This window comes from Miniopterus schreibersii, assembly GCF_964146895.1.
Source record: "Miniopterus schreibersii genome assembly, chromosome: 3".
Lineage (NCBI taxonomy): Eukaryota > Metazoa > Chordata > Mammalia > Chiroptera > Miniopteridae > Miniopterus > Miniopterus schreibersii.
The window spans coordinates 12,790,952-12,800,901 of record NC_138103.1 but is presented as its reverse complement, the minus strand read 5'-3'; the positions used below and the strand labels follow the sequence as shown (position 1 = coordinate 12,800,901).

Sequence of the window (9,950 nt, the reverse complement as noted above, 5' to 3'; positions counted from 1 at the left end):
GACCCAGGAAGAGCACTAGAGAGCGAGCACTACAGTCCCCTACTCGACCCCGACTAGTATGAGGCCCCCCAACCCCCACCCCGGCCCCTAATCCAGTCCCCAGGCGACGTCAGAGCCTGGTACACAGTAAGGACCCAATAAATATTGCTCAACAAATGAAACTGGGGCCCAAGAAGCACGAGGGACCCGGGCAAGGTCATTCAGAGCGGAGGTGACCCAGCCACTCCTCCTCCCGGGGCTTCTCCTCGACTCCCCGCCCTGGTCCCCGTTCAGAGCCTGCGACCCGCACCCCCCTCCCGCCAGTGCCAGGACATCAACCGGAAGCGGCATGTGAAGAGCTGTAAACACAGCTCGGGACGCCCCACCCCAGCGCTCTCCAGCCCCGCCCCCGGCCGCCACGTGACACCACTCCCCCCGTCCCCTCCAGCGGGCCTCGACCCAGCGTCCGCCCCAGACGCCGCCTCATTGGGCCACCAGCTTTGTTTACCTAATATGGCCAGGTCCTAACACCCCGCGGTCTCACATTGGCCGAGGCGCGGCCTCACTCACTTGACGTCACTCGGGACCGAAACTTGCAAATAAACTGAGGCATTCTGGGTATAGGAGTTCGGAGCCTTTCCGGAACTGGCTCCGCGCGGTCCTGGCGCCGGGACGTTACGGGCGAGATTTCAGGCAAAGCTCACCGGATTTTGCGTGGGAAAGTGCGAGCGCCGCAGGGAAGGAACCCTGAGGCAACAGACTGCCTGCTTTGCCTGCCCATCCCGGGCCCCATACCTACCTAACCCCAGGAGTTCCTTGAGCCTACTGTGCACTTGGCCGAGCGCCAGGCCGGGGAGGGACGCGCTTCCCAAGTGCATGATGCGCCCGGGGAGTTGGGGAGACTCGGAAGGCTTCCTGGAGGCGGTGATTTTGAGCAGAGTCCTAAAGGGCAGATTCATTTATTTACTGAACGGATATAGACGCTTACTCTATGCCAGACCTTAGGGGCCCCGCGGCCTAGTGCTGCCGATTTCTGCCAAAATTGCTAGGGCTCTCCTCCCCAAGGGTGCGCCCACTCAACACAGGGATGCCAACCACACCCGGGCTCCCCAGGGTCTTGATAAAGACCCCTGTGGCCTCTGCCTTCCGGGCCCGGTTAGTGCCACGGCTGGGGTGCGGGTGCTCCGCTCTCGTTACGGCCCGCTTCTGCGCACAGTAGGTGCCCAGCCTCGGACAACTCGGCCCGCAGCCCCCAATGGAGCGCTGTCGGGCGCGGTGCGGACTACATCTCCCAGCATGCCCCCCGCAGCCCCGGAGCGAGGCGAGGCTCGGTGAGTCAGAGCCGCACAGTAAATATTTGTATTAGCCGGAGCCGGCTCGCTAATGGTGGACGCGTGAAGCGGAGGAGCGCGCGGCGGCGGCGGGAGGCCGGAGCGGGCAGCGCGGCGTTGGTGGCGCCATGTCCGTGAACATGGATGAGCTTAAGCACCAGGTCATGATCAACCAGTTCGTGCTGACGGCCGGCTGTGCGGCCGACCAGGCGAAGCAGCTGCTGCAGGCGGCCCACTGGCAGTTCGAGGTGCGCGGCCGAGCCCCGGGGAGCCAGGGACTGGGGTTGGGCGCCCGTCCCGCGGAGCGTGTGCGGTGGGGACACGTGCCGCGGGCGCTCCGCTGGGGCCGGCCCGGGGGCGGGGGGCGTGCACTGGGCCCGGTGTCCGGCGATCGTGCGCTCGGGTCCGGGCCTCAGCGCGCTCACGCGGCGTGCGGGTCGGGCCCGTCGGCGAGGCAGCGTCTAGGCGGCCCCCGGAAACGCTGCCCGCGCTGGGTGGGCAGGAAGGGGGCCTCACCCCCACCGGGACCCCCGAATCCCGGACCCCAAGTTCCCGGGCGGTGGGGATGCGGGGCCCCCACTTTTGTTCCTACCAAGGCCAGGGCGGGGCGGCGCCCGGGCCCGGACAGGCAGTGGGGAGGGCGGCCGGAAGGAGGACGCCCCAGGCCTAGGCGGAGCGGGACACGCGTTGCCCCCCTTTCATCTCCCCCTCCCCGAGCCGCGGGGTTGGGGCTGAAGAGCCTTGGGGTCCACGGGCGGAGTCGCCCCGTGTGTGGGTCTGCGTGCCTGATGGGCAGCCCAGTGGCGCGTGTGCCAACGTACATGTGCATTTGTATTTACGCACGCGCCACGCTGCGTGTGCGCATGTTGGCGTGTGTAAACACGCAGTCCACCTGGGGCGCGCGGGTGCGGGGTGTGTGCTCCATGCACATACACGTCGCGGTGTTACAGCTAGTGCCCATGCGTGTACACCCGAGTGCACAGTGCTGTCTTGGGGCCCTTTTCTGTGCTGGCAGGGGACTGTACCTGCACGGTGCAGGCGCGGTGTGCGGTTCAGTAGCTTTCAGCCAGCTGGGCAGGAGGTGGGACTGCCCCAGTCTAGCCCTCACTCCCCTCCTCAGGCCTCCCCGACCCATAGAGCTCTAGTGCCCAGGCTTGTGCTGCCAAGAAGCTACCTTCCTAAACCTACCTGTCCCAGAAAAAGTCTACAGTAGTATCTAGGGATGAGGCCAGAGCTCCTTGAGCTCTGTTCCTCACCAGGTGTAAGGGCCCAGCCCCAGCCAGTTGTAGCGCCTGTGTCCAGCAGGGGCCCAAGAGCTCGATTTCCCATGGGAAGCTAGCCTAGGGAAGGTGTTTGGGCTTGCAGGAGGGACCAGGAGCCAGGGGAGCTTCCTGGGGTTGGAAGGGATCCGAATTCCCTTCCGCAGGTTGGGACAGTCTGAAGAGGCAGTGGCCTATCCACCCAAAGGATCCTTGCTTTCTACCAGGAGAAAGCCCTCACACCAGGAGATCCTCTCTCTCTGGGCATGTCCCGTCCCCTCTCTGGCCTCAGTTTTTCCCTTTGTACCTTGGGGGTGAGAGTTGACCTCTAAGGGGTGAATGCCCCCGCCACCCCCAGGGCTGACAGGCCCCCCCTGCAGGAAGCTCCCTAATCGGCCCGTTTGTGTCTGGGGCTGGATGTGGCAAAACTTGCAAAACCACATTCATGGCAGTTTGCTTGAGTCCCACATCTGCATACATGGCTCCCTTTCTGCCTGGGGCTAAGCAGGCAGGTGTCCAGTGGGCTGGCACTCTCAGCCCAGCCCACAGAGCCTGGCAACAGCTTGATGGTCACTGAGGCAGTGCGGGCTGGTGTTGCTAGATCATAGGAATTGAAAATGTAGTTTTGAGGATTGAAATGCCTGGAGACTCTGATCCCAGCAGGGTCAAAAGCAGTTTGTAGACTGGGGGCTCTGATGGCCCCAGGGTCCCTGAGTCTCAGTTTCACCATCTGTAAATCAGGGATATGGATACTAGGAAGGTTCACTTAAGGTGAAAACAGGTCATGAACCCCCAACCAAACCTTAGGTCTCAGTGTGAGAGTGAGAGGTTCCTTATGGCTAACCCCCTTCTGCCTTCCACACCCCAGCTGGCAGCTTACTGGCTGAGGGTCTGACCCAGCCAACTGGAGGCTGTCTTTTTGGGTCATTCTCTTTGATTCAGGTGTTAATGGGGACAGAAGCTGCAGGGGGAGGGGGAACCTCTGTCTATTTTAAGGGGTGGGGCCCATGTTTCTCCCTGGAATCCTAACACTCAGTGGCCTTTGGAGCTACTTTTGGGAGAAGAATGATTTGGGTGTGTCCCTGGGGCTCCAGGGGTGGGGCTGGGGGTCACGAGGAGGTGCTTAGAGACCAGTGCCCCCCTTCCCCTAGTTCCCACACCTATTTGGAGACATGGGCGGGGGTGTTGCAGCAGGAAATGCCCAGAATAATTCATTTGATTTTACTTTTAAGAAAATTACAAAAATCCCAGGGAAGCCCCGGGAGCCAGGTTGGGTTTCTGGGTATGTTGGGGGCAGGCAAGGGGATGGGCAGTGCAGGGCTGTGGGGGACCAGTCTGAGGGGGTGGTTATGGTGGGCAGAGTGGCAGGGGCTGCTTAGAGCTGGGCCCGAGACTTGGTAGGGCCTGGCGGACCCTTCACACACTTGATGGGTTCCCTCACCCAGCACTTTCGCAAGAGAAGCTGGTTTCCTTTTCTTCGAAGCCCTCCTGCAGGGGCTGAGCCAGGACACACCAAATACCAGCACTTCCCTGGGCGCTCCCAGAGGCCACACTGGAGCCCCCTCACTCCAGTCCCCCAGGGCATCCAGATGAGCTGGTCTGACCCAGGCCAGTTCTCATCCCCCTTTCCTCACAGTCTTGGGTGTAAACCCCACCTCTGCCATCCTCCTGCTCTGTCACCTTGAGAACATTCTGCTGAAGACTCAGGTGAGCTGGGCAGGGAGTGCAAACCCAGACCATCCTACCTAATTCTGGCTCTCCCAGCTGGAACACAGTTCTTAGGAGGTCACCGTTGCAAGGGAGGGGAACCTGGAATCCACCTAGTTCAATCTCTTTGTGGTGCAGATGGAGAAATTGAGGCTGACACCAGGGCAGAGTCCCTTGGTCAGCCAAGGAGAGGGACAGGTGGGTCACAGACTTGACACCTAGGGGCCTTTGCCATCCCCTGGCTCAGAGATGAGGAAACAGGCTCAGAGAGGAGTAGGGGCTTACACCCATGGATTTGGGCTGTGGTCTCCAGGAGGCCTTTCCCTGTGAGACTGGTGAGGGTGCTGCCTGCCTCCCAGGTGGCAGTGCTGACACCAGGTATGTGCAAACTGGAGGCACCTGATGTCCAGGTGGCAGACAGTGGCATGAGGGTCTTCATTACCCACCATACCTGTCTGGGGGTCCAGGGTGCCTCCTTGGGAGGTGATAAGGGTTGAGTGGTGACAGGCACTCTGCCTCGATTCACCTCTCCCCCTCGTTAGGCCCAAGGCCGCACAAAGTCCCAAAGATCCTGGGAAGGAGGGCAGCAGCAGGGCCAGGCAGGGCGCTGACGGTAAGCTTGGGCTTTTCTTCCCACAGACGGCCCTCAGCGCCTTTTTCCAGGAGACCAACATCCCCTACAGTCACCACCACCACCAGATGGTAAGTGTCCTCTGCGGCCTCAGGGGCAGCTATGCAGGGGTCTCCCAGTTCAAGCTGCAGTGGCTCTTGGCTGTGGAGGGGCCACTGGGACCGGACCTTGTCAGAGCTACCAGCAGGTGTAGTGGGCTTGCCCATCTCAGTGCCCCACTTTTCCTCTGTGAGCCCCTGACTGGTGGATGGGGGTCAGGGGGACAGGTACATCTAAGGGAGGGGCTCAAAATCTCCCAACAGAGGCTGGGCATGTGTCTCCAACTAGGAGCCAGTGGGAAATTGGGGGCCTCCCAGAAAGAGTGCTCACCCCTCCCTCTCTGCTCTCCTCCCCACAGATGTGCACTCCTGCCAACACCCCCGCAACGCCCCCCAATTTCCCCGATGCCCTCACCATGTTCTCCCGTCTCAAGGCCTCTGAGAGCTTCCATGGTGGTGGCAGTGGCAGCCCAATGGCTGCCACAGCAACGTCGCCCCCGCCACACTTGCCCCACTCCACCGCCACCAGCAGCTTTGCAGCGCCCAGCTGGCCAATGGTGGCTTCACCCCCAGGGGGGCCACAGCACCACCAGCCGCAGCAGCCGCCTCTGTGGACTCCAGCACCCCCTTCCCCGGCATCAGACTGGCCACCCCTGGCCCCCCAACAGGCCGCCTCAGAACCAAGGGCCCACCCTGCCATGGAGGCAGAGAGATAAGGGAGGCCCCTCCCCCCTCCCGGAGGCCAGGACCCCGTGGGGCGGGGGAGAAGACATCTCCGCTGGCCCCCTTTACCTTCCTCTGTCTGCACCCCCATTCCCTGGAGCCCTGGAGGGGAGAGACTGGACCCCCGTGCCAGCACACAGGCTGCCTGCGAGTACCCAGAAGTGCAGGCACGTGGCACCCAGCTTGCATGGATTTGGTTCAGAGTCATCTGGGTGCTGGTGGACAGAACTTAAAGAGACCAAGCAGCCTTCCCCAGAGGACTCACCCCACCTCAGGAGGCTTCGGAGACTTGCCAGGCTCCTGCCTTGGAGCTCCTAGGGGCCTGCAGGCCTATATCCCCACCCTTGGGAATGCAGAGCCTTCTCCGCATGTGTGCGTGTGGCTGTGTCTGTGTATTTATACGTATGTCACTCTTCAAGAAGCAACCTAGTTTATGGGGCAGCTGGACTTTGCATGTTAGAGTGAGCCCCTGAGCCCCTTGCCCGCCGCCCCCCTCCCCAGGGCCCTCTCCCCTCCCTACCCCCTCAGCAGCCAGCCTTGCTGATCCCTGCAGAGAAAAGGATTGTGGGAAACTCCAGGACTCTTCCCACCCATCCCCCAGTGCCTGCCTGCTGGGACTGCCTGCATGCCTCGCCCAGAGCCCGGGGGTACCCCATGCCCGTTTCCTTTACCCCTTTTAACAAAGGAGAAGAAAGAGTTCCAAACCACCACCAGGCTCTGTGGTCTTGCCTCTTATCCTAAGTTTTGCTGCCAGCTGGCTCTGTGGGGGGGGTGGGGGGAAGGACGCAAACTGAGCCCAGAATAGAGGGCTACCCTCCAGTCCCGCCTGGCTCCACACTGCTCCTGTGTGTTGCTGTCTTTTCAACCACAACATACTCTGGAATCTTCCTGCCTACCCAAGGCTTTTCCCATGAAGTTAGTTTCTGGCCTGTGTTCCCAGAATCCCAGCCTCTATCTACCCACCCTTCCCCCTTCCTGGCTAGAGGGATGCCGACCTCCAGGGCTAACTGCCTTCCGGTCTGCCCGAGTTTCACATAAGGACCTTTCTTCCTGTCTCAGGGCCCCAGTGGCTGGCTGAGGGCTGGTCCCTCAAGCCCAGCCTCCAGCAAAAGTGCCTGGGGGAAGCCAGGGCCCTCCCCCGGGGAGGCACAGGCCACAGTGTCTGTAGTCAGCAGGCTTGAATGCAGAGCCAGTGGGGGCTAGTGACAGGGACAGGACCAGGCTGGGGCAGAGTCCAACCAGTGTTCAAACTATCGGTCACTAAGGTGACGGGCCACACAGGGGCAACAGACTGGATCCAGGCTGCTTCTGAACTGGGCTGGGGCAGGTACCTGCTCTAGCCCCAAGGAAAAAGCCAGATGCTCCATAGTGCCCTAGGCTGTCCACACCGGGGGAGTGGGTCCCTGGGGCCCTCTGCAGTTACTCACCAGAAGACCTCCATGTTCGGGGAAAACCCGCCCGTTGGCACCTGAGTCCTATGTGGATTGCTCCTGGGTTGGAGAGTTTTCTATTTCAGAAGCCCTCCTGCCTGATACATCTCAGCACTCACCACCACCAGTGCTCTTTTGCTCCCAGGGATGGGGCTGTGCTTTCTGACAACGGTGCCACTGCCCAGCTTTGCTCCGCCCTGCTAAAACCTGGACAGGCTCTTGACAAAGCTCACCTGGGATGACTGTTTACTCTGGTTGTCGCTGAAGACCGACCTCTGGGCCCCCACTTGAGTTGTTGCTTACATCCTGAAAGTGTGTCCTCACTTTCCAACAGCCTCAGAGTCCAGAGAGTTCACAGCTCTGCTTCATTCTTTTGGGTGGAAGAAAATTCTCAGGAAACTGGCACACTCCCTCTTGAAGTGGTAGGAAAATGCTTTGCAGGGGCAAGCTTTTCTGGCTTATCAGCTTTGTGGGGTGAACATGCCTGGGCTCTCCTAGTGAGCTGATTACTGGGGTGGCTGTGTGCTTTGGAACCACAGGAGACTGTACCGTCTAGAATTTGCTGTTCTGGAGACAACAGGGGCCCGACCCCAGGCTGGCCCCTGTGTGGTCTGTACATGAACCACACCCTCACTGCTCAAAGTGTGGTCCTCAGACCAGCAATATCACCTGGGGCTTGCTAGAGATCAGACCTTAGGCCAGTGCTGGTCTGTTGGAGGTGAGGCCCATTTCTGTTTCTGGGGACCATGTGGGCTGGGCCTGGAAGTCCCAGGGGGTCACATTAGGCTGGAAGGGACTTGAGGTTCCTGTAGACACAGTTTTACCAGCCTGGGCACTGTGGACATTGGTGCTGGATCAACGTGTACCATGGGGGCACCTGTGCACTGTGGGGTATTGGCCAGCATCCCAGCCCCTACCCACTAGATGACAGTAGCACCCCTCGGTTGTGACAACCAAAATGTCTAGACATGGCAATTTGTCCCCCCCTTCCCTATGGAGAAGCCCGTGCTCAGAACTGGTCCCATGGCTAGCTGCACAGCAGAGCCTCCTGGGAGCTCCAAAAAGAAGCACCCCCAGACCCTGGTCCCACAGTGTCAGAATCTCAGGAGGGGAGACCCTGACAGTATAGTTTTAAACACCCAGGATATTGGTGATTGACTTGTGAACAAATTAAAAACCATTAAATTGCACACTTTAAAAGGGTGGACTTTGTAGCATGTTAATTATGTGAAAGCTGTTATTAAAGGTTAAATAGTTCCCAAGTGCTTCGGACCCAACACATGCCTTTCCCAACGACCAAATTTACAAAGCATAAGGGTCCCCTAAGTGCTTGAGGCAACCGTTCTGGAGGAGGACCCAGTGATCTGATTTTTAATAAATGCCCCAGGCAAGGTGGGACCCAGATAAGGAGGAAGCAGAGGCAGGGCTGGAGCTGACCTGGGGACTCGGGTACTTTCCAGCAGTGCTGAGAGGGGCCCTGCCAGGTGTGTCTGGAGCCCCCTGTCTGAGTATCTCAAAGCAAGGGAATGGCTGCAGAAGTGAGCCGCCCAAACTCAAGGGGAGCCAGAGGTGCCTACGCAGGTGCCACATGCCCTCAAACTTTGAATGTGACACCGAGAACCAGGAACCTTCCTTAACTTCCCCAAGCCCGGGAATAAAACTGAAGGCATCTATAGCCGTCACTACACAGGCAAGTGTAAACTGGCTAAAAACAAAGGTGGTGGTACATGAATGGAACAGATATTTACAGCCAGGCTCAGCTGAATCTCAGGTGACTCTTGGGCACCTCCTGGGAAAACCGGCCTTGTCACCTCAACATCCAGCCTCTTCTGGGCTTGGTCACATCCTACATGACCACCAGGTTTGAGCTACAAATTACTGTGTTTCCAAAATTCCACTCTAAAAAATACCATTTGCATCCATGATGTTGCTTAAAAGAATGCGATTTGAGCTTTGTGTGTCTCATTTCTGAAGAGGGGATGTGGCAGCACGTGGGAATGAAGACCTGGCCTCCCCAGGAGACGAGATAGCTGTGCCCTGTGGCCTGCTGTTAAAAGACAAGGTGTGGTTGTCTTAGGGGGTTGCAAGCTCACAGTCTCCTGATGTGTGCTGTTTGGCTTGCATAGTGTTTTTATTTGCCAGCATTTTCAAATCAGGAGTTTACATGAAAAGCCTCACTTCTGGCTTGTCTTGGAAATTTGTAATATTGCCTAAGTTCCCTCAAGGCCACAGCTGGCTGAAGCCAACCATCACAGTGGGGACGCAGCCAGCCTGCCCTTGGCCAGCCAGCTCACTCCACTGGCCACCAGGATGTGTGTGTGTACAACTCCCATCTTGGAATCGGCTGGAATCTCTGAAAGGGATCTTGCTTTCCCCGAGGAGCTTTGGATGTAAATGCCCTGCTCCATGGGGTGGAGGGGCACCTGGTAGATGAGTGGTGACTAAAATGCTTTCTGTGGGCAGGCAGGGCTCCTCTTCCACACAGCTTTAGAGAGAAGGGCTTGTTTCCCTGCAGTATTCTCTGGATGATGGGGACGCTCCCAGGGCTGCTGAGGGTCCCCAGGGTCTTTCTAGGGCTCTCTGAGAACACATTGTGCCTCTGAAGAAAACCACGCTGTTCCTGAGGCTGGCGCCCAAACCCAGTGGGTGGGGCTGCTGTGGCCCTGGAGGTCTCTGAGGGGCTTTTCATAGGACTCATCTGAGGACAGACAGGCTTTGACTCTGGTTACTTCCCAGTGTCAGTGTTGGGGAGGTTGCCTGGGTTGGGCCAAAAGGAGATATTTTGAGGCAAAGCTGTTTCCAATCCTGCATTTGGAAAGGTCTCTGGTTGCTTAGGCACAGCTTATGATTGG

The 9,950-nt window shown here is 58.9% G+C and overlaps 1 protein-coding gene across 1 annotated transcript; it reads left to right on the top strand.

Annotated features, from left to right (window-relative positions):
* The first annotated feature begins 648 nt into the window (after positions 1–648).
* Positions 649–8,363, top strand: UBALD1 (UBA like domain containing 1). The gene is made up of 3 exons (XM_081132526.1): positions 649–1,558; positions 4,916–4,978; positions 5,305–8,363. Exons 1-3 carry the CDS (start codon positions 1,439–1,441, stop codon positions 5,659–5,661), a joined length of 540 nt encoding a protein of 179 aa, XP_080988652.1. The 5' UTR covers positions 649–1,438; the 3' UTR covers positions 5,662–8,363.
* The last annotated feature ends 1,587 nt before the right edge of the window (positions 8,364–9,950 follow it).

What these genes read in the sequence shown, in the direction of transcription:
- UBALD1 (XM_081132526.1), top strand. Translation starts at nt 1,439, where the DNA reads ATGTCCGTGAACATGGATGAGCTTAAGCACCAGGTCATGATCAACCAG. An exon ending in CGGCCCACTGGCAGTTCGAG is followed by an intron (nt 1,559 to 4,915) that starts GTGCGCGGCCGA and finishes TTCTTCCCACAG; the next exon opens with ACGGCCCTCAGCGCCTTTTT. An exon ending in GTCACCACCACCACCAGATG is followed by an intron (nt 4,979 to 5,304) that starts GTAAGTGTCCTC and finishes TCCTCCCCACAG; the next exon opens with ATGTGCACTCCTGCCAACAC.